The 24510-nt window shown below is 36.8% G+C and overlaps 1 protein-coding gene across 1 annotated transcript; it reads right to left on the bottom strand.

The window, feature by feature from the left end:
- Nucleotides 1-1442: 1442 nt before the first annotated feature.
- TNFAIP6 (TNF alpha induced protein 6) lies at nucleotides 1443-18693 on the bottom strand. The gene is made up of 6 exons (XM_043576673.1): nucleotides 18498-18693; nucleotides 13684-13821; nucleotides 11823-11984; nucleotides 7858-8086; nucleotides 5621-5661; nucleotides 1443-2140 (listed from the first exon to the last, which is right to left on the bottom strand). The coding sequence occupies exons 1-6, from the start codon at nucleotides 18589-18591 to the stop codon at nucleotides 1971-1973; spliced, it is 834 nt and encodes a 277-aa protein (XP_043432608.1). The 5' UTR covers nucleotides 18592-18693; the 3' UTR covers nucleotides 1443-1970.
- Nucleotides 18694-24510: the final 5817 nt, after the last annotated feature.

The following is a 24510-nucleotide window of genomic DNA, read 5'->3' as shown; positions in this document are numbered from 1 at the left end:
AGGTGCCCCAACACTCTGTAATTTTTTTCTAACATGTAGTTTACTAATTTACCATGTTCTTTGTTTAAGTTTGTTTATTTTGAGAGAGAGAGAGCATGCGCACGTGAGTGCACTCACATGCTAGATCATGGGAGGGGCAGAGAGAGGGAGAAAGAGAGAATCCCAAGCAGGCCCAGCACAGTTAGTGGGGAGCCCAACCCAGGGCTCCAAGTCATGAACCAAAAGATCATGAACTGACCCAAAATCAAGAGTCAGACACCAAACCAACTGAGCCACCCAGGTACCCCTGAGAAGAAAAGCTAGTAAAAACAAGATAAAAGGGGCCAGCCAGATGTCCGAAGCTGGATACTCCCCTTATATGCTTTTGGCTTCTGTAATCTTGCTTTCCTCCTGTGTCCACCAACTGCCCACCTAGCACCACTGATTAGTGCCCCCTCCCCCCCCCCTTTTTTTTTGTCTCTCAACCCCTTACCATCCCAACCATAAAAGGAAGCTGATGCCAAGGTTCAGGGCTCAGCCTTTGGAGGTGACTCTGCTGGGCTGGTCCTGGTGGGCAATAAACGTTTTATCCTGGTTCCTGAGTGCACGTGGCTCCTCTCTTCCTGGGCACCGAGTATTTATTATAACACCCCTACTAATTTATCATGTTTAATTATTGTCTCTCTCCTCCCACCAGAACATAAGCTCCCCATACCTGAGGATTTTTGTTCATTTGGTTCTTGAGTGTTTCCCAAGTGTCCAGAACAATGCCAGGCACATATATTTCTGCTGAGTTTAACTGGACGGTAACCATTACCTCTCATATAAAGGGTAACAACTATGACTTTTTCCTTCTAAGACAGCAAAGCCATAAAGCAACAAGAATAAAATATTAATGAATAAATATATAAACTTGTAATGGGAATATCCATTATAAATATAAAGACAAGAGACTGCAGCAATATCAGTATGATAGCAAATAAAATTTAACCTTTAATACATTAAAAAACATTATATAAATCAAACTTCACACAAAATTAAATTGCAACATATAGGAAAGATGTGAAATTATATATCCGATATGTAATGATTTCTTATAAATCAATAAAAGATTGTGTAAGTAAAACAATGGATGAAAGACATGAAAAATTTTAAAAAATTGATCAAAAATATATAAACCAACCATCAATCTCACTGCAAATTGAAACCATAATGATATGTCACTTTTGCCCATAAAAAGAAAATTCTATTTTTTCAAAGCTGTACATTTATTTTATGTTATTTTTTTTAAAGTAAATTCCACCCTCAGCATGGGGCTCGAACTCACAACCCCAAGATCATGAGTCATATGCTCTACCAACTGAACCAGCCAGGGACTTGAAGAAAATCCTATTTTAATTAATATCTGAGCCAGTAATTCTACTTCTAGGACCCTATCTCCAATAATTAGAGAGCTGTATAAATACACATGTTCAATGATATTTATTGCAGCAATATTTATGAAAGCAGCTTAAAATTCCCACAAAGCAGATAGGCTTAAATAAAGTATGGAATAATCATACCACAGATTATTTTACAGCTGTTCAAAATTATGTTATTGCAGAATAATCAATGATATGGGAAAATGCTTAAGCCATAAAGTTCAAGTTTAAAAACACCAAAATATTAAAACTGTACATGGAGCAGGATTCCAAAATTTCAAATACAAATACAAATACATATAGATACATATATACATATACCACAAATTGAAAAATAACTAAAAGAAAAATATACAAATGTTAATATTTATTATTTTTATGCAGTGGGATTGTAAGATATTTTATTTTTTCATTTAAAATTTCTGTATTTTCCAATTTTCCCCAAATTATCAGTTATTGCCTTTCACATTTAGAAAAATAATAAATAAATGCTACCACTAATAATATAAAAGTGAGATCAAAGGGGTTCCAAAAGATACAAACATCAACACTTGAGTGTCCTTATTTGTTTTATAAATGGCTAAATCTCCCAGCTAAAAAGTTTTTATTTCCAGTAGAAGCAGTACTTGTGTTTTTTCCTTGACTGGATTTGGATAGAGGATCCACAGCAGCATACTTGATTTGGAAACCTCCCGCTGTCACTGAAGCGTCACTTAGAAACTTCAAGGTCATGACATTTCCTGGTGAGACAGGGGAGTGCAAAAGAACAAAGATGTTACTCTACTTTGATTTGGCTGGCAGTCCAAAGACTCATCATTCTTATAGGAGAACATAAAAATTCATGAACCAGACTCCCAGGATTCAGAGCTGGATTCTGAACACGTGGAATCTGTGCTTCCTTCCATTGTCAAGTAGAGCAGAGTGGGAGACTTCTCTATTTCCTCCTCTGGCCCTTCAATCTGTCCTACAGGAAATCTTGCCTATTCTGTTTTTAAAAGTATTCTTTTTGTTTTTAATTTTTTAAAATATTCATTTTTGAGAGTGAGAGAGACAGAGCATGAGCGGGGGAGGGGCAGAGAGAGAGGGAGACATAGAATCCGAAGCAGGCTCCAGGCTCTGAGCTGCCAGCACAGGGCCTGACGCAGGGCTGGAACTCACGGAGTGCGAGATCATGACCTGAGCCGAAGTCGGACAGCTTAACCGACTGAGACACCCAGCCGCCCCAAAAGTATTCTTTATAGAAGGAACATCCACTGAATTACAGGAGAGTGGCAGGCAGTTTAAACCAGTGAGGTATGGATGGATTATTCATAAGTGATATCAGGGCAACAAGCTTTCCATTGTGAGAAACAAAGCCACAACACTAACTCCCTACTTTACACAGAATACCTAAATACATTTTGCCTGCATTAAAGACCAAAATGTGCTAAAAGGGAAAATTTATTATATAAAGTAAAATATAGGTATATTTTTCTTTTTGGGGAGGTAAAGGCCTTCTTCATCCACATCACAAATCCAAAATTCATTCCAAAAAAACCCACATAAATTTAATTGTTTGCCAAGCACAGCTTTAAGTGTGTTTCATCTATTAATTCATTTATTCCCCACAACATCATGAGGTGGATATTAAAATTTTTATGTTACAGGTGAAATTGAGGCATAGAGAGCCTGAGTTGTCCAAAGCTACAACAAAGCTAATGTGGCACAACCGGGTTTGAGCCCAGGCAGTCTCTGCCCTGGTCAGTTCATGCTCTGATCCACTACACTTTTCTCAGACTTGGAAGAGTTGCCTAAACTAAAAACAAACAAAGAGAACACATTTTACAGATTACTCAACTAGTTGATATACAAATTGGCAACTGTAGGCCTAGTGCCAGCTTGGCAACGTCTATCAACATTTAAAATGAAATCACTTGTGACCCCAAATTTTCACTTCTAGGAATCTCTTTAAAAAAAAAAGCAAAAACAAACAAACAAACAAACAAACAACCCAGCACCACAAAGTAGAGGTTTAAAAATATCCAGTGAAACGTTAGTGAAAGGAAAACAAACAAAAAAAAAAGAAACAACCATCTGTAGGATGTTAAATATTGGTACATGACAAATTATGTATGGCACATCCATACAGTGACATACTAGGCAATTATTAAAATGAATTTGAATGATCTACATATTATATGGTGACTTGGAAATACTTCCATGGTGTGTGTGTATATAATGTTTATTTAATACAGGAAAACACCTGGAAGAATGGCTAATGTCTTTCTTGGGTGGGGACAGATGAGGAGAGTGGGTATACTCTTACTTTATATACCTTTTATTAAAGTGATAGTTTACGGCTAGTTCTTAGTTCATTCATTTTCTGTTTTTGTTTTTTAATATTAATATTCTGGAGTGAACAAGGATATATTTAAGAAGAAAACCAAGTCAGGGGCACCTGAGTGGTTCAGTCAGTTAAGCCTCTGACTTCGGTTCAGGTCATGATCTTATGGTTTGTGAGTTTGAACCCTGCATTGGGCTCTGTGCTGGACAGCTCAGAACCTAGAGCCTGCTTCACATTTTATGTCTCCCTCTCTCTCTGCGCCCCCCCCCCCCAAACTCTGTCTCAAAAATAAATGAACATTAAAAAATTTTTTTTCTTTAATACAGAAAACTAGATCAAATGTTAACAGCATTATACTTGACTGATAGGATTATACTTCAAATGTATTTTAAATGTTTTTCTGTTATTTGGTATCAATTTCCTGCTCTTGCTGTTTTGCTAAATCTTTGGCTGTTTTGTTTCACTGTTCTCTTCTGTGCATTCATTTGTTTCTCTCTGAATCATAAATAGTGTGTTTTCAGTTTCTTGCAGTTATGCTAGAAAAATACTGATTTGTTTACACTTGCAGTAAGTTTAGTCTGTTTTAGACAAAACAAGAAAAATGTCAAGTTTCAGGCATTTGACTCTCCCTGTTTAGTTTTTCTTTTTTTCTTTTTTAAGACTAGGATTCTCCTCTCCCAACTACCTCCTACAGCTCATGTCTTCTTTTAACTTTCTGTTAACGTAAAATATGACCTCAAGAAAAGAATGAGACAAACAAATAGTTTAATAGTTTGTCCTGACCAGGGAAATTGTAACGTAGAGAATGAATGAATAACATTTGAGTATTAATCATTCAAGAATTGAATAAGAAGTTCCATCTTTTGTAATAATGACGCATAAATGAGAATTTCATGCACCTCAAGGCTAGGGTGTGGGAGTAATTGAGCTAGTGGTGTCTGAGCTTAAGGACTACTTAGAAATTGTAATTCAGTGTATTTTGTTGTTTTTAGTTGCAGAAACATTGTGATAATTTTATAACTTGGAGGAAAAATAGAACAAGTAAGAATGCCAACTACTAGTGCTGGGGATGGAAATAACAAGAAAAAAATAAAAATATATAAGAAACTAAAGGTTTTCAGCCAGAAAATAGCAGTTTGGGTCAATGGCAGTGGAATTGCTTATTGAACTAAATATATACGACTATACTTGAGGTATATTGCTTGGAACAAAGTCACAAATAATTTGCAGGAGTTAAAAAGATTTGGAACACATTGCCTACCATAGCTCGCCTTTTGACATTTACTTTGCATAATTAGCATATTAAAAGCTCTCTGACATCTTCCATTAAAGAGACTTGTTTAACATTGGTTTAACCCAATGTTTCCCAAATTTACTTGACCTTAGAGTTCTTTTCTCATGCAACACCTATTAAAAATATCTCCTAGAACTGTGTTCTTTACAACACTGTGGGGAATGCTGTACTAAGATAAAAATGCAGTTAGTATGACACAAAATTTTTTTTCAGTGACAGAAGGTGTTTTTTTTTTTGACAGAAGGTATTTTTAACAGCTTTAATGCTTTTGAGAATACTTTTCAATCCTTTATTGATGAAACATTTTGGTGTATTACCTCATTTTATGGAAATCATAACCTACAGCAGTTTTCAGGGATTTGCAGATTCAAGACTATCTCAGACTGCATTCCTCCACATAACGAGTCTACACATTTTTAGTGTAAGGTGGCATAAGGCTTTAAGAAGAGACAAACTCTGCATTTTACAAGCTAACAGGCTACATCTGTCCCAATTGTTCTCTCAACTTTACAAAGAAAATAGTAGTAACTATTGAGTTCTTAATTTTCTGTGACACTATGGGAAAACAAACCATAGTCTTACACCTCAATTTAAAGCCATTACCTGTACTAATGATGTCTTCTGGAAGCTCATCTCCACAGTATCTGAAAGGGAATTAAAAAAAAGAGAAGTCACACGAATGAATATTACACAGCTATTGCAAGTGGCTCTGACCTATAATTAGAGTGCTTTATTATTCCTAAGTAATGGCTCACTTTCCTATTATTTTATATATTTTTTTATTGTTTTGGTTTTTTTTTAACTTGAAATTGTAAGAGAGAAGAGTTAAAAAAAAGTTTGCTGTTTGAAATAACCTCACAGTGTTGAGATTCTTTTTTTTAAATTTTTTTTTAACATTTATTTATTTTTGAGACAGAGAGAGGCAGAGCATGAATGGGGGAGGGGCAGAGAGAGAGGGAGGCACAGAACCGGAAACAGGCTCCAGGCTCTGAGCCATCAGCCCAGAGCCCGACGCGGGGCCCGGACCGCGAGATCGTGACCTGAGCTGAAGTCAGACACTTAACCGACTGAGCCACCCAGGCGCCCCTGTTGAGATTCTTAAAAAAAGAACATGAGGCATTTCTACTCTGTGTACTTGCAGAATTATTTGTGTAGTAGACAACTTGAATGTATTTGGAAAAATTTTTAATTTGTTTCTGATTAATCCCGTAAAGCTTTCTTCACAGTTAAAGAGGAATAGGTATATGGCTGATAGTATTAATATTCTGAATTCTAGTGTAGACTGATTTAAATGCGGAAAATTATGTTGGACCTTGTAAGAGGGATTGATTTTTATCTGAATCATGACTTGAAAGGAATTCCCTTGCACATTATATAAAAGGGATGGATTTATCACATAATATAAATACGATAAATGACAAATTAGTCTATTGAAAACCTTTTAAAAAATAGTATGTGATTGTATCTAGGGCTGTAATTGATTTCTGAAACTAGGTTTAGAATAAAAATATCATCTTGATTCTCAAGGTAGGATGTCCATTCTTTCAATAAATACTTAGCTCTTAATTACCCCAACCCTGCTTCATATCTTCTTCAACCTATTTTTTAAAAACTATTTGTATTTTTTCTATCGCAGTGGTCTGTCAGCCAAAGAGCAAAACAAAACAAAAACAATTTCCCTCCAAAAATTGTTGTTCATTTATGCAAGAAATGCTTGGTTTTTCTTTGTATTTCAGTTACATTTCACGTCACAGCAAACTACTGAGTCTGTCATTTTTAATTGTCCTCACTACCATTTTCTTTCATTAAATTACTGTCATGGATAATAGAAAATTGATCACTGATAGTCTATTGATAATGGATAGTCCAAGATATGCATTATGAAGTGGGGGCTATATAAATAAAAGATACAATTATATACTTTTTGATTTGTAATATTTTGTGAGACATTCAAAGTTTAAACTATATTGATGATTTAGGATGGGAACACAGAAATATTGTGTCCCAGCAAATATTGTCTCCCTTGAAAAATCACGGGAGAAATACTGGGGAAAGGAGCACGTGTTTCTTATGGCAAAGAAAGCTATTTTAAAGCATATTTCCATTGTACTTCTAAGTAAATTGTACGAGATTAGGGGCTGTACTTCACCTATTCTTACATTCATAATGCTTAACACAATGCTTGTACACAGAAGAAAGACAATAATTACTGAATTTATCATTATTTTTAGGAGGTTGATAGAAATTAGAATACTTGAAACTTTCTCAGTTCGCATGTGTCTTCTAACTTCTGTTGTTAATTAAATCTTGAGGTCTATTTAGATAGACTGTTTAATTCTTACTGCTGATTACTTAACAGTAATCAAAAGGCAGCTATCACTATTTCAAAACTATGAACATGTAGCAGCTGACTGGCTTAACGTGCTAAGAAAAATCTTTGCTAAAAAAAGATATGGTGTTGAGGTGCCTGGGTGGCTCAGTTAGTTGAGCGTCTGACTCTGGATTTCTGCTCGGGTCATGGTCTCACAGCTCATGAGTTGAGCCCCTCATCTGGTTCTGCGGAACCTGCTTGGGATTCTCTCACTCACTCTCACTCTCTGTCTCTGCCCCTCCCACCGCTCTTGCAAGCCCACATGTGTGTTCCCTCTCTTTCGCTGACTGTCTCTCTCTCAAATATATAAACTTAAAAAAAATAAAGCACAATTTTTAAAGGCTATGGTGTTGCAGGGGAGAAAAAATACTGGAAAATCAATAACTATGGGGACAGGTAAAGAAAATTAAAGAACCATCAAACAAAATATTGGATGTATTTTTAACTTTTTATATGGGGAAACACATACCTTCCCACAAAGCCATGGACATCATCGTAACTGTCATATATTTCAACATAGTCAGCCAAGCAAGCTGGGTCATCTTCAACGTCAAAGTCCAAAAAGCTCAGGTGAATACGCTGACCATACTTGAGTCTAATGTGCCAGTAGCAGATCTGGTTATCATCATACTCATTTGGGAAGCCTGGAGATTTAAAAATTCGCTTTGGATCTGTAAAGACACCACCACACTCTTTTGCTGAAGTGGATAAAAAGAAAAGAAAGAAAGAAAGCATTAGAAAAAATATCCCTATTTTAAACGGATATGCACTTCTTAGTGCCTATTTATTGCTTTTAATGAAAGATTAAATACATATACTTGTACTTAGAGAATAAATGAATTTTTTCATTATTCATCGCTAAATTTTCTCAAATGAATATAGACTGAATTTTTTAAAGAAAGTAAAACAGCAAGAAAAAATAGCAATTTAATTGTGCTCTTGTTTCCTTTTTTTCCTTTTTCTCTTTTCAGCTTAGAATGTGCAGGTCTCATGTGTATATATTTTGATGAATACATATACCAATTTTACCAACAGCTCAATCAAGATGGCTGGGATTTTGTCCCGTGGTGTCAACACTGTGTCTTCAAGACTCTTGAACATTTAGAATAATGAGTCCAATAAATTCTGTTTGGAAAATCATTATAGAATTTCAGGATCACAAGGGCCCTTGGAGGTCACTGTAATTCAGTTAAAAAGAATAATTTACAATCATTCTATACTCCTTTTACTGGCTTTAAACTAACACCTTGATCCTAATATTTGAGGATTTGATGGAGATATTAATGTTTGTTTTTTTTCAAGTAATTTATCATTTTCTGGATTACTGTCATCCTTATAACCTGGATGAGAACAAACAGACCAGCAACCTCTGCCAGTGATTTTACAGTGTGACCTTGAGGGAAAGGTATGGAAAGGCCCTGGTTAATTTTTTTTTTAATTTTTTTTTTTCAACGTTTATTTTTATTTTTGGGACAGAGAGAGACAGAGCATGAACGGGGGAGGGGCAGAGAGAGAGGGAGACACAGAATCGGAAACAGGCTCCAGGCTCTGAGCCATCAGCCCAGAGCCCGACGCGGGGCTCGAACTCCCGGACCGCGAGATCGTGACCTGGCTGAAGTCGGACGCTTAACCGACTGCGCCACCCAGGCGCCCCATGCCCTGGTTAATTTTAATTTCAGATCAAATAAGTGTCTTGTGTCCTGAAAAAAAGTACAGTCTGGAAACTCAAAAATGTTTCCAGTGGTGGTGGTGGTGGTGACTGTGAGGAGCGTTCGAAGATATCTTTCATTATATCAGTTAGAGACTTTTTCCAAGAATGTTATCCTTTAAAACAACTATTTAAAAAAAAAATGGGTTAGAATCCTGAATACCATAGAAGGTAAGGAAGCTTATCTCCCCAAGGACCCAACAGAATCTTAGAAAGACAGGGGAATGACAAAAGAAAGAAGGTCAGGGATCCAGTCTGAGCTCTGTGACCACTGGATACTTCAGTTTCTTCATTGGTAAAGTAAATATAATCATGTCTCTCCTATTACATACTTCACAGGATTATTCTTAGGAAGATAACTTAAGGGTGTTACATAAAATGTAAGCTGTTCTTATTGTAATATTAAATATTATATAATACATAGCTCATATGTGTACATAAGCATGTACAGTGCCAGCTTTTGGAGTGACTTGCCCTGTCCCCTACCATCCTATCTTTATTGTCCCTACCATTAGATTAGGAAACAATTCAAACATTGAACAATGTGTCTATTTAGCCCTATCTATCAGCTCTACATTTTATTGATTAATTGATAATCATTGCTTTATTTTTATGATATGGTTATGATTTTTTCCTTCCAATTATTTTTCAGCGAACTGTTCTTCCCTCAGTGCTAGTTCAGGCGGTCCCCAGTCCCCTTCAGGCTCACCACATCCTAAAAACTCAGCCTGTCACCGAGTCCAAAAGTAAGCTGAGAATTGAGTAAGAACAAGTGTCTCAGGATTCTGTACAAATATTCCCAGAGTAAAAAGGATTCAGCCTCTATGAGAAACAAAAGCAATTTATAAAAGTTTGTAAGTTAAGGTGGCGTTTGTATAAAAGGGCAAGGAAATACTGTAAGAAACTTCCAATTGGCACTTCTTTGTCTCCCCTAGATCTTGACACATGGAAATGATTGAATAGATGCTCAGAGATCCTAAAGTTTATCAAGCAAAGAAAGAATCAGGGAATATACTTGGAAATAAAAGTTACTCTTAAGAGTAAACAGAAAGTTGCTTGTATGAATATATTGAAGAAAAAGGAAGAGAGGAAAAGGGAAGGAAAAGAAGGTATAAGGACTATTAATAATGTCTGAATATAGAACTAAATATAAAATAGATTTAACGTATGTCAAAGTGATTTTAAAATTGTAGTCCTACACAAATGCACTGTAAGTGTTTATTCATATTTTGTCGAGTGGAAATAGATGGCTCTAGGCAAAATTCTTTTCTACTTAGAATACACATTATTTTAAGATAAAGATTAGTTACAAACATGAGAAACTATTTTCCAATGGTTAATATTATTATATAATAGATTCTATAATAATATGCTAGAACTTCACTATAACTTATTATAACTTTACTATAGGGACTTTCTTATAAGGTAGATCCAAATAAGGCAACACCTGAGGGTGTTTGTGACCCTAAATGTGAGACAGATGGTAACACATTATAATTCTTCATAGTATCGTCCTGGGGAAAATATATCCAAAAAGAACAATCTGTTTTTTCTCCAAGAACATGAATATAGAATAGCTCTTTAGAGTAATTATGTTGAATTAATTTTCTTTTTAAAAATTTCCTAGCTACAGTTAACCATGGGAAAAATATGAATAAAAATATACTGTATAATAATAACTAATATATCCAGTATATAATTGTGAAAACAAATCACAGAATAAGAGTTGCTTAGTTTGGTAGTTTAAGAATTTACGCACAAAAAGAAATTAGGGGAAGGGGTGCCTGGGTGGCTCAGTCAGTTACACATCAGACTTCAGCTCCGGTCATGATCTCACGGTTTGTGAGTTTGAGCCCCACGTCAGGCTCTGTGCTGACAGCTCGGAGCCTGGAGCCTGCTTCAGATTCTGTGTCTCCCTCTCTCTGCCCCTTCCCTGATTGTGCTGTCTCTCTCTCTCTCTCTTTCTCTCTCAAAAATTGATAAGGATTTAAAAAAATTAAAAAAAAAGAAATCAGGGAAAGAGTTTATTTTGTCTCTTTTTTCCCCATTCTATCAAAGAGGTAATTTTGAACAGTTAACATTTGTAGCATCACTTTGTTGTGTTAGCTAATTAACCGTGACAAGTTTATAACCTGCTTCTCTCCCATTCCCCACCCCCCCCCCCACCGCTTTGTGATTGGGAATAGAAAAAGATGTAGCATAGAAAAGGCCTGAATCCGTGATACAAGCTACCTGTTAATTATTAGATATCTGAATTGGCGTAAGTTATTAGACTTTGAATTTCCTAATTTCTAAAATGGGTATAACAGTAGCTTCTTGCAGAATTGTTGCATTATGTGACAGTGTAGATGAGGAAGGAGCCTGAGTCAGTATCTGGCATGGCATAATCATTCTGTGAATTGTTGTTATTATTATTTTTTTTAACGTTTATTTTTGAGAAAGAGAGAGTGCAAGTCGGGGAGGAGCAGAGAGAGGGGAGACAGAGGATCCAAAGCAGACTCTGCATTGACAGCAGACAACCCAATGTGGATCATGACCTGAGCCGAAGTCAAACGCATAGCCGACTGAGCCACCCAGATGCCCCTGAATGGTTGTTATTATTAATAATTATCATCGCTAGGTTGATTTATCTCTGGGAGAAGGAGCCATTTTTTTTTTTAACATCTCTGTTGTTGTTAACGCGTCAACTGTTTTTGTGAAGTATAAAATTATTATTTTTAACAAACCATGTGGGTTGTAGCAATAGGCATCCCATCTTTCACTCCTATTAAGACGGACTCCATAATCGATAATGCCAGTTTTTCCAAATCCACAGTTGGGCCCGGGTTTCACAATGGGATATCCAACTCTGCCCTTGGCCATCCACCCAGCAGCACAGACATGAAATCCTGCAAGAGAAGGAAAAGGTTATAGGCCTAAAGGGTAAAGTTCCTCAGCTGACTGAAGGTCAGCTTAATAAAAATAGCCACTTCTCAACTGCCCAAATCCAGTTATGGAAAAGGAGAAAAATTGTTTCCTTCCTTCCTTTTTCTTTTTCTTTCTTTTCTTTTTGTTTCGTTTCTTTTCTTTCTTAACTGTTTTCTTAAAAAATAAAATAAAGTTTGAATACATATAAAATATAACATCTGACATGTACTAGAAAATGACATCTTATTTGAAAACAAAGAGGCAGGGGCACCTGGGTGGCTCAGTCATAAGCATCCGACTCTTGGTCATGATCTCACAGTTTGTGAGTTTGAGCCCCACATTGGGCTTCATGCTGACCACACAGAGCCTGCTTGGGATTCCTTCTCCCTCTCTTTCTGTCCCTTCCCTGCTTGCTCTTTGTCTCTCTCTCAAAATAAACAAGCTTAAAAAAAATTTTTTTTTAAAGAAAAAAGAGGCAGATGGACTGGAAATCATAATACCATGGATATGAAAACAATCCATGTTCAGAGCTGGCTTCTTTTCACGAAGGACCTATCTAGGGGCATGAAGTAATTTCTGAAATTACCCATCAATCCTGGAAAAGAATTTTTTTCAAATGATAATTAATTTCTATTTCAGGATCAATTAACATTTGCTAATATTTTTACAAATTTGAATAGGGATAAAAATGCTCATAAATTTCGAACAAAGCCGCAGCCCTGTTTTCGTTGCCCAGCTTCGGAGGCTGTTTAAATATTTGCCACTGCCAGCCAAGAGCAGTTTTATTAGAAGTCCAGGGCAGTTAGTAAAGGCCCTGGCCTCTGTATCCATCTTTCAGTTACTGCTTCACACATAGCCTTATGGGTCTAGACTGAACAATCTGGTGGCGAGACTTTGGGGACTTGAGACAACACCTTTATTTTTATCCTGAGTAATATGTAATAATAACGTAAGCTTTGCCAGGTATTTTTCTTCCAGCAAAGGAGTTTCTTCAACGGAGAAGAAAGCTCTGAATGGGGGTGGCCTTCTGGATTTTCCTATAAGTCCAGGAGAAATTATCAAGGTGCATTTTTTTTTTTTTTTTTAAGAAACAACTAGCATTAGTTAGTCACTGGGTTTACACCAGGTTTCCTGACATCATCTTCTCAGTTTCTTTTTCCTGTTATATTATAACCTCTTTATCTTCCTTTTGATCCTAAAGTACAAATGTATTCTCCCACTTAACTTTAAAAATTTTGAAAAAAAAAAAAGCCACCAAATTCAATAGCTCTTCTACCAAGCAAATTTCTTTGTAAAACTCAACACAGTAACATTAAATAGCTGAGGAAGCCATACTTGGACTTTAAGAAAAGATAGTATTAAAAATAAATAGAAGTGGCATTAAAATTAATGAGGAATAGAAATGATGTTGACATAATGATATCTTTGTTTTCCTTTGACTTTTATTATATTAGCTCATAATGGCTTGTGACCCCCAAATAAGCTGCTAGTACTAAGAACTTTTCAGTGGCTCTAGGGAGAGAAGGTGGGAGAAGCCAGAGAGCAGAGATGTCACAGGGGCTTAGAGAAAGTATTGGAAGTACTGGTGAGAGAAATCTTATGAAGGGATTCCAGAAAAGTGGGATGCCCCCCCTCCCCCCAAAGGTGAAAAAGAAGAAAAATCATTGTCAAATCAGTTACCAATTTTTCTGGCTGCCTCTAGTTGCTTGTAGGTGGCGAGACGGCCACCTTCATATTCACACACTGCCTTGGCTTCTGCGTAGGTGAGCTTGTATTTGCCAGACCTCGCTTCTCTGTGGTACACACCTGCTGCTTGTTCTGTGAATTCACAAAAGGCCATGAATACGCTATGATCCGTTCTTGCGGAACAAAGGAAATTTTGTGGTCTCATCTAGAAGATTACATCAGCTATTGTTCCTGCCAAAGAGTTTCCTGGGTCAGTGGCCTTGGGTGGCTAAGTTTTCATTGTTAGAAAGCTTTGGGGAAAAAAGAAAATTTGAGGGGAATTTTAGGGAAATTCGAGGACAGAGACAGAAACTTGAGGGTAAATTATGTTTCTGAACTGATAGCCTGAAAGAAAGCTGTAATACAACATTGTATTTCCATACTAGCAAAAGGTGACAAAGTTTTGACTTTTTCGGGCTTTGTTTTAAATCAAATAAAAAATCAGGGGCGCCTGGGTGGCTCAGTCGGTTGAGCGGCCGACTTCAGCTCAGGTCATGATCTCGTGGTCCGTGGGTTCGAGCCCCGTGTCGGTCTCTGTGCTGACCGCTCAGAGCCTGGAGCCTATTTCAGATTCTGTGTCTCCCTCTCTCTGACCCTCCCCTGTTCATGTTCTGTCTCTCCCTGTCTCAAAATAAATAAAACGTTAAAAAAAATTAAATAAAAAATCAGAAAGGTAAACCATAAGGGGGAAAGGAGGTAAAAGCAAAAAAAAAAAAAAAAAAAGGAAAGAAAGAAAGAAAAGAAAATTGATCCATTATGTAGGTTCACAATGATGGAGGAGAATAATCCAAAATATCTATGTGAGGGAAATGACTAATGCAATATAATTGAGACTTTAGTAAACAAATCAAAAACTGAGGAAAGGTTTGAAGGAATCCAAAGCAAATAAATATTGCATTAAGGAAAAAAAATATTCAAACACAGCAGAGAAAAAACTGGGCACACCAAACAACCAGTTGGTACATTCTTTTATCTGGTTTGTCTTTTTTAGTTCACATGTTGTTCCCAACATATTTTAGGGAGTAAGTCATAAATGAATTGTCTTCCAGTAGATCACTGTTTAAATTGTTTTGAGTTTGGAGTGCATTTTGCCATAGAAACAATGTGAAAATATTTCCAGGACAATAGTCATAACATTATCTCTAGTAGTTCTGTGTAGACTATCAGATTATGGTTAAGTCTTTGTACCCTGACCTGTACAATCAGCCACCATTAAGATCATTTCCAATGGGGGCACTGCGTGGCTCAATCTGTTAAGCATCCGATTCTTGATTTAGGCTCAGGTCATGATCTCACTGTTTGTGAGACTGAGCCCAGCACCAGGCTCTGCACTGACAGTGGGAGCCTGTTTGGGATTCTCTCTCTCCCTCTCTCTCTCTGCCCCTCCCCCATGCATGCTTTCTCCCTCTCTCAAAAATAAATAAATACACTTTAAAAAATAAAGGATCATTTCTAATGAAAACACATGTTCCTCAGCATGCAGCAAGACTCAAATCCAGTAGTGTTAGAAATGTCATTGATTACTCTCTTCCCCAAGCTGAAGCTGACACTCCCATACTTTAATAGGAGTAGCGGCTTGGCACTTGCCCTCTTTCCCCTGGACTGCAGGGGAATCCTGCTCTTACATATTATGTGGTAAAGTCCCATCACTTAGTCAATTCGATGCTCTTAGGGTAGTGAACACAAGAAATATCAAAGTTATCTTCCTGTTTGAAAGCCGCCTGCTGCCCAAGTGTCTGTCCTTCATATGGTAAAGCTTCATAAACTAAACTTTCTCTAGTTTCCAGTTTGGTCATTTTAAGAATATACTGTGAGTTTTGCTAAATGGATCAAGTCCTGCTCCCAAGCAACTTGGACACTAGTGGGCAATGGAAGCACCTTTATTTTGAGGTACAAAAGTACTAGGGCTTTTAGTAGAGAAGGGGGACATTTTGAACTTACTTTTGTATCCTAACAGAGATTATCAAAAATGTCAAAATTGTATCTATTCCCTGAGAATATACACTATGAGATCTTTATTAGTATGAATTATTTTAATGCCTGCAAATGTTTCTCAAACTAAGATTTCCTTGGTATTTTACTCCCTAATCAAAAGATGATGTGTGTAGGAAAAAAAGTTAATGGACAGAGGTTTTTGAAAAATAATGTTAAGTTTTCCTCCCAGTAATATTTCCTAAATTTTTGGGGCTGGAACTCATCTAATAATAAGATAGTAACTTGAATATGCTATCATTTTCAATTCATTAAATAATATTAATATCATACATGTTTCCTGAAAGAGAAACAAACTTCTGTTATTTTGCCTTATGAACAGGTTGAGAACTCTTGTTGTGATATTTGACAATTTTAAGCAGACATTTATTTGAAAGTATTCCTCAATTCAGCATTTTAAACTACTAAGATGGTCCTTTGTACAATATGTCCTAATTTTATTATTATTTTTATTTATTTTAATATATGTTTATTCATTTTTGAGAGAGAGAATGTGGGCGCACTAGCAGGAGAGGGGCACAAAGAGAGGGGGACGGAGGATCTGAAGAAGGCTCTATGTTGAGGGCAGTGAGCCTAATGACAAGGGGCTCGAAATCACAAACCATGAGATCATGACTTGAGCTGAAATCAGATGCTCAACCAACTGAGCCACCCAGGCATCCCGAGTCCTAATTTTAACAGTTTTACTTTTCAGAAGAAATAATAATTTATTAATTTTTATCATCCATAGTCTTTCATTTAAACTGTATATCTATTTAACCAATACATTTTTTTTGTTTGGTTACAAAGGGGCGACAGTAGCATGCTGGCTCTGGTTTCTCCTGTTGGTTCTTCAGTGGACACATGGTGTATTACTGCCCAAGCCTCAGTTTCCCCATCTATCAAGTGGGAATAATGATAGCTATTTTTGGAATAAACAGACCATTAAAACCCACAAACATAACCTCTGGGTCCTAGTAGGAGTTCATGATAATGTTACCTGTCCTTCTTCTTTTTCGCATTCAATACAGTGGCTGAAAAGCATTGCTTATTTGTGCAATTTTGATTTTCATAATCTATGTAAACTAGGTGATGTGTCTTATCCTTACTATTAAAAAATTACTATTTAAGGCATATTAATTACTATTTAAGGAACTGAAAGGTATCAGAGTTACAAATGAATCTTAGGGATCCCCTACTTTGATCTTCTCATGTTACTAGCGTGGAACTGAGACCAAGAGTTTAAAATGCCTTGTTCGTGTTAGTTGCTAGCAGATTCCTGCCTTCCTACCCAACTCTCTTTCCTCTCTAAATAGTTTCTAATACCATATTGACCTAACCAACTGTAAACAATTTGTGTTAGGCTGACTGGTCAATAATTTGTCCCAGATTGAAGCAATTTGCAATTACCCCGAGCCTCAGATTTGCAGCATACTATTAACATTTGGGTGTGCTCCTCTCTACCTCTAGGACAGAACTTCTATTGTCTAGGTTCACATTTTTGTAATATACAGCATCACTTAAAAAAACAACAGCTCCAAATTACTGGATCATTAGAGAATTTGACAGCATTTCAAGATTTTTGCATATGGATTTAATTCTTACTAGTTTTATAGCAGTTTTTTTCCATTTCTAACAAAGGTGTGTATATTTCCTAAGTTTGATGATGTGCAAGGAAAATAAACAAAGAGACTTGTTCACTCCTCGAGAAAGTCCCAAACACCATCTTGGCCAAATGGATTGCACTGTTCAGCATTAAACTAGTTCACTGGCTCAAGCTGAAGAAAGAAGGGGCAAGGCTGTGCATTGCAAATTGAGCTTTTTAATGAAATCCGCATGGCTACAGTTATTACCAAAGAGAAACATGCTGAAAGGGAAAATATTCCATGTCCATGTGCTGCTTAGCAAGCCAAAAGACAAGATCTAGGTCAATTTTGCTTTCTCTTTATCTCTCTATTTTATACAAGAATTTGTCAATTTTCTTCTCAAGTAATTCAGAATTTTTTCACTATGAAATACAGTAATGAACATAAAGCCGTATTAATTTGTGTCATGAGAAAGCATTGTTTAGAGTACTATACAGGGTATTTTGAGTTTTCTCTATCTGGCCTTTTTTTTTGCACAGTTAGGCCCATACCTTTCCTTACATTTAACAAAACAAAACAACAAAAGAAACTTTCCTTGTCTGACAAAAGGGGTAGAAAAGTATTTATATGGATAGTTCAAACAAAAGAAATCAGAGTGGTGAGACTACGTTCAGAAATACAAGCCTTTTTCTTTTTTCTTTTTGTATTGCAAGCTGGCTTTGCATCCAACTAGTCAAAAGATGTTTGGAAATAGCAAGGTATACCTTACAGGTCAGAGTACATGGGCAAAAGCTTATAAAATTATTATATATTCCAGTTTACCTGTTATGTTTCTGTTTTGATTACCTGTTGTGAAATCTGAATGCAAATGCATCGAAAAAAAACCATGGTGTTTTTATTTTGCTAAACTTTCCCTATTACCATCACATCTGCTTTGAAAATGTTAAAGTATATTTTCATATGGAATATAAATATTACCCTCTATTTTTCTACTGAATAGCTCACTTTGTAAAAAGAAAACTATTTTTAATTTAGAAGGCAAGAACACTTTTTTTTAAAAAGAGGCATATGCATTCCAATAGCTGTTTTTCCTCAACATTTTCTTTGAAAACATCAGCCTTGAACAGAACAAAAATTTTACTGCTTTGATTCACTTCTGCATGAATTCAAAGTAACATCCCCAATAAGAAGCTCATGAGTGAAGTTTCTTACCAAGCCATATGGAGTTATGAAAAATTCCGTTCTTGAATCCCCATCCGTGAGCCTCTTCCCACAGCAAGACAAATAAGTAAATTAAGATGATCATATCTCAGTTGTAGAGAAGTTATAGCCTGTTTGGGGCTGCTCAGGATGAGTTCTCAGAGCAGAGGCTGAAATGTGACTGAAACATCTGGTTTCCACATCTTTTAAATGGTTTTTTTCAGCTGTGAGGTCAGCAAGTACTCTCCAATGGCGTTTTTTGCTGTAGAGTTACACAATTAACTCAGTGTCTGGAGCAAATCCTCTGACTCATTTGCATTGGCAACCAAAACTAAGGATATAGAATGATGATCTACATTTTAAAATTCATTTACTCAGAAAGCGGTTCATTTTTTCTGCCTGTCACAGATGCTTTTCTATTAGGAAGTTTGTGTAACTTGTTACAGATTCAGCAGTGATGAAAACAAAACCAAAAAACTTCAGTAGGAATTTTAAGAGAAACCTTGAATGTCTTAATTGCAATAAGTCAATTATGGAGTGTGGGGTTTGGGCTTAAACACTAACCTTGAACTTGACGATAGTAAGTTTACTCTAATCTTCTCTAAACATTGCCAAGCTTGTATAGAAAATTTAAAACAAAGGTGGGCATAGTTTGGTGAACCCTAAACTATCTCCAGTGATGTAGGATTTCTTTACCCTTTGTGTTTGTCCTGGGGTGGATCTGTTACCGTCCCTGGCTTATTGTGGTCAGCAGGTAAAGACATCAACTTCCGGAAAAGTAGCTCTGTTTCAGAGCTTTAGGACATTCCAGCAGCTTTGGGGCATCTTATTATAACACAAATTTCCCGAGGCCACAATGCCTTGAAGTTGTGGAAGGAAGGTGGGTGGGTAGAGAGTCAAAGTTAATAAAAATACGGCCCTAGCTGCCCCAAACCACTCTGTGAAGATGATCAAAATGATAGGTAATAATTATTAGTAGCAGAGTCACCATGCCTTAAAATAATCCAAGCTTTCCACTCCTTTTGTGTAGAGTCCATGGGTCTAGTAATATCCCCACTGCTCTGATACTAGGAGCATTTCCTGTTGATTGAGACCCATTTGGGGGCAGCATTTGCCTCTCTTTCTTATACGTCATTCTTTGCTATTTAGTGTTTCTACTCTTGCTGCCACGTTGCTTTCCCTTTGCTTTCATATTCATTTTTCTCATGCTTTCTTAGGCCCTCCAGTGATACTGGAATCCTTAGAAAATGCCAATTTTCTAGACGCGCCTGGTCTGAAGTGAGCCTAGACTCCCTTAGGCATCTTTGCAACGAACACTGAAGGCATACTTTCATCTCATCTCTCCTCGAAAGAGCGGTTGTGGAGATGTAGGCTGAGGGTACAGAATTTACTGGATGCTCATTGAGTTATGCACAAAGTTATTAGGGTTCAAAATCTCTATTCTGGGCCTGCAGCAAATGAGAAATGACAGAATTGTGTCACAGCTCACTGTCAGGGTTAGAGAGTTTCAGTTTGGTGCAAAAGAGGGTATAGTCTAGACCAGGTGGGTGTAACTGTGAAGACCACAGTCATGGGCAGAGAGAACAGGATGAATAACTAGTTAGAAGGAGCAAACCATGATATTGCTCTGGAAAGTAGAATTATATGAGTATTTTAAGTTTGTGGTTTAGGAAGTAAATATAACTTAACTTGTTCAAGGGTACAGCAAAAGCATCACAGCCTTCCCCATTCTTTGGTCATATTTCTTTGGCTGTGCCCTTTCTGCATTTCTTCGAAATACCCAATTTCTTCTGGCTCCCATTTATCAAACATTACTCTCAGGAAAGGGTTGGAAGTGAATCTTTACTTAGGTCAAGTAACTAACAACAGATACCCATCTTTGTTTATTTGCATTTTAGTGAAGCTCCAAGTATAGAAAGGTGTGAATGTACACTTCGTTTTAACATAAAAATTTAATGATTGCTTTGAGGGATTAACCCAATCCAGGGTAGAGGATTTCTTTTCCTCTCTCACAACTTGATTGGGTGGGAATCAAGGGGAAGACAACTGGGAGATGAAGAGTAGCAAAGGGAGTATAGCCTATGAACTTACCTTGGTGCCTAAGGTAACGAGTCATCCCCTGCCCAACCCTTAGTGCATACTACCCAGGATGTTTTCTGGGGAGCTGAGAGAAGATACACTTAGAAAATTTCCTTTAAAGAGGTCCAAAGACTACCAGTCAAATTGCTCTACCTCCTTAGATGAATGCCATGCCACACCTCTCTGCCCCCAATCTCTTCATCGGTCCATCAAGGTGTGCAGTGTCTCCTTTTGAGACTGTCAGTTACTGGCAGAAAATCCAGCAACACTTTCTTTTTTGTAGAGGCAGCCCCTGTTTTGGTTGCTTTTCCAAAATGTTCCAGTACCCATATACCTAAGCAGCTACTAGATACCCTAAAAACATGGTGGAGAGAACTCCACACCTGATTTGGGCTAAGACTGCACTAATCAAGCTTGAGATCTCCTAGGCCAGCACAGTAGTTTAGTGATGTCACTATTACACAAATTAAAAAAAAAAGACTCTAAAGTAGAATTTCAAATATCTGTTGGAGGATGAGAAGAGGCTTATTAAAATTTTTTTGATATACTCAGTCTTGGCCGAGAGGAAAAAGTATGGAGAAATGTCAGGTGGATATGTAGAGAGGGGAGAAAAGGAAAGGAGGGAAGAAAAACAAATTCTAAGACATCACATACATATCTGATTATACTTTAAAAAGACTGGATTTGAATAGCAAGGGATTGTAGGAAAATTCTATTCTTTGGCCACAGTATGAAAACTAAAACATAAATTATATCATTTATTGATTATATTTTGCAATCTTGGAAAGAGAAGGAAAAAGCAAGAGGAAAAGAAAAGGGTGGAGTTCAGTGAATTACAAAATATGTCAATAGAAGACATCTTTAAGAACACTTCCAGTAAGACCACGAAATTATATTACAGGAATGCGTCATCCACCCTAAGATCTCCATATGGACTTGTATGGAAATAAAGGCAATATGGAAATTGAGGTCATTCCGGTCAGCCTGATTTAAAACAATTGGAGAGAAATTCTGATGCATGCCATAGAACAAAGTTAAAGATATAAAATACGTGACATTCTACTCATTCATTCAATAAATGCTTTCAAATCTTCAGGTGGAATGCTGCCAACTTTCACAGGGCCAGTGAGCAGGTTGGGGCCAATGTAGAACAATGGGAAATATATAGAAAAGTGAAAGATTTAATTGTTTTATATCAAAAAGCTTTTAGGAAGTGAATGTGACACTGAAACTGACGTTGGATTTCCTATAGGTACATGGTGTGATAGTCATTAGTAATGCCCACTAAGTATTTCTGCTTCTCCACCTTCTGGCAGCATGTAGCATTAAATTCTATGGTTTTCTGGTGTTTGGTGGGATCATGTGATTGTTTCTGGCCAATAAGATGTGAGCAGAAATTATTTGTTATCTCAGAGTCAAGCATTTGATTGCTGACGCTCCAGAACTCTTTCCCTCTGGCACGGAGAAAAATATTTGAGATAGTGGCTGCTCTATCACCTGGATTCCTGATTGATTCCTGATGTTATGTAGCATGAACAAAATATAAACTGTTATTGTTTTAAGTCATTGAGATTTTGAGGTTGTTCATTACTGTTAGCATAACTTGATCTTTCCTGATTTATAGGAAGAAGTGATCTCATATGGGTATTAAAGCAAAGGATGACTTCAGAAGGTTGGGGGCCTAAGCACATTCAGATGCAAAAGTTAAGACAAGAAGGAGAAAGAGGAAGAAGAAAAGAACAAGGAGATGGAGGTAATGATTAATGTACTTAATATCTTCCTTCTCTCCCCATCCCACCTCCTTACAAAACACAGTTCCCCAAACCTGCCTCTGATCTGCTTTCTGAGGTTATTTACTGGTACTCCCCCATATGCATTTATTCCAATCAAACTGTTCCCTACACCTCTGGTAAGTCTTGAAGCTCTGCCTCCTTGTCCCTACCTCTTTCTCTCCCCTGACTTTTAGTGAAACAATCACAGAACTCAGTGTTGGAAACTTAGAGATCACCTGGTTTGAATTTTACCTGTGTTGTGAATCCCTGCTGTGCTGCCCTTCTTCTGCTGACCTGAAAACTTTCAGTTAAGCTTTGACTCATTTTTGCTATTGAGGCCCATAGAATAAGCCTTAACTACACCAGCTTTCAGGAAAAAGAACCGTGATCTATAAAGCTGGAACAAAGAAACAAGCACACATATTTGAAAACAACTTTAAAATATGCTCACTTAAAATTTGCTTTTTAAATATTTTTTCAAGTAGGTTCAAAAATATTAAGTTCAGAGTGATCCTATGTTGATAAAGGAGGGACATGTTATAAATATATATGAAAAGAAAGTCCAGAAAGATGTACATACTAATGCCAAATATCTGCATGATGAAGTTATGGGTACTTCCTAACTTCTTTTTGTTTTTTGTTTTGTATTTTATACATTTTTTCCCAATACATATGTATTATTTGTGAAATGAATGAAAAAAGTTATGACTCATATACACGTATTCAAAGGCATTAATTTGATTGACATGACAAAGAGACTGTTAAAGAATACCTACTAAATCATAACTAGAACAGAATATTAAGGTTTTATAAATACCTAAGAAAACTGAGTATTGTGTATCTTACCAGGCAAATGGGACATAGGACTAATAATCTTTCCAAGGAAAATGAGATTAGTCATAATGTGATCAAAGTCAAAGCCAAACCATAGTTCATAAATTTATGCTGAGGTTGCCTGGCATACATGGTTGCTTTTGGATAACTCTCCAGGGCACTTACTGTATATGACAAATCTTGACCTTAACCTCCACATAAATATTTAATTCTTCCCAAATGTTTACAGAGGATATACTTTATGTTAAGTATTATGCTGTATACTAGGTGGGAATATGAAGATTGATAAAACATGATCTCAAAGAGTTCATAATTTCCTATTTGGAAAATCATCAAGCAGGCTTGATTCTTCATGTGGAAGTTTTTGAGAGGAGTTTAGTTAAAGGCACACTACACCCATTGTCTTTCCGTGTCCTCTGACAAGATGAAGGGAGAATCTACCAGGAAGATAATTGGTCTTAGCGTCTTCAGTTCTGATAACACTGACAAGGGCAGCCGCTGCCTGCTGCCACCAAGACTGGTGACTGCTCATGAAGTATTAGGTATAATTAGGTGAGTACATCCTTCTTTAAAAAAAAAAAAGCTCTATATCATCAGAAACAGCTTTACTTTTGTAGGAGGAAATAATTTCCTCCTTCTCTGCCTTTGTGTTCTGCTCAGTTGCTGTGGGCAAGATCTTTGTGTCTCCTTCCACTCACCATCCCTTCTTTTAGTACAACAGATGGGGCTGAAGGAAGGAGAGAGATTGAGCATATCTCCCAGATCTTCTTTCCCCACGGTGACGAAGCACCACTAGTGAGAGAAGTCCTATCTTTCTCTCACCAATTTTGTCCAGTCCATTTCCATGTCCTGTGGTCTCTACCTCCAAAACAAAATGGTGGCAGAGATTGTTAGATGATTATCAAACCAGGTTCCTTTTCTATCTGGACACAATCATAGACTACATTTCTCTGCCCCTTCGGCAGTTAGGTGCATGCACTATGTGGCTAGGTTCTAGTTAATAGAGTGTGGGTTAATTTGATGTATATCAGTTTCAGAATAGAGCCATAAAAATCTCCAACAAGTAGTCACTCATTTGCATCTGATGACTAAATGGGAACTTTTGTGGCCCTAGAGGAAAGTATAGTCAAAAGGTGGAAGGAGCCTCATTCTCTGTGGGACCAGACAGAGAGAAGAACACCAGTCCGGAATACCAGCCAAAGTTCTACTGTGTTAAGGCACAGAGATCAGAATTTACTTGTTATCCTAACCAATACACTACCATCAAATTGTGTTAGATCTGCCTCCTTTTTTAAAAATTCTTTTTTATGTTTACTTATTTATTTTGAGATAGAGAGAGC

This window comes from Prionailurus bengalensis, chromosome C1, assembly GCF_016509475.1.
Source record: "Prionailurus bengalensis isolate Pbe53 chromosome C1, Fcat_Pben_1.1_paternal_pri, whole genome shotgun sequence".
Classification (NCBI taxonomy): domain Eukaryota; kingdom Metazoa; phylum Chordata; class Mammalia; order Carnivora; family Felidae; genus Prionailurus; species Prionailurus bengalensis.
Note: the sequence above shows the minus strand (reverse complement) of the source record. Positions and strands in the feature narration are given on the sequence as shown.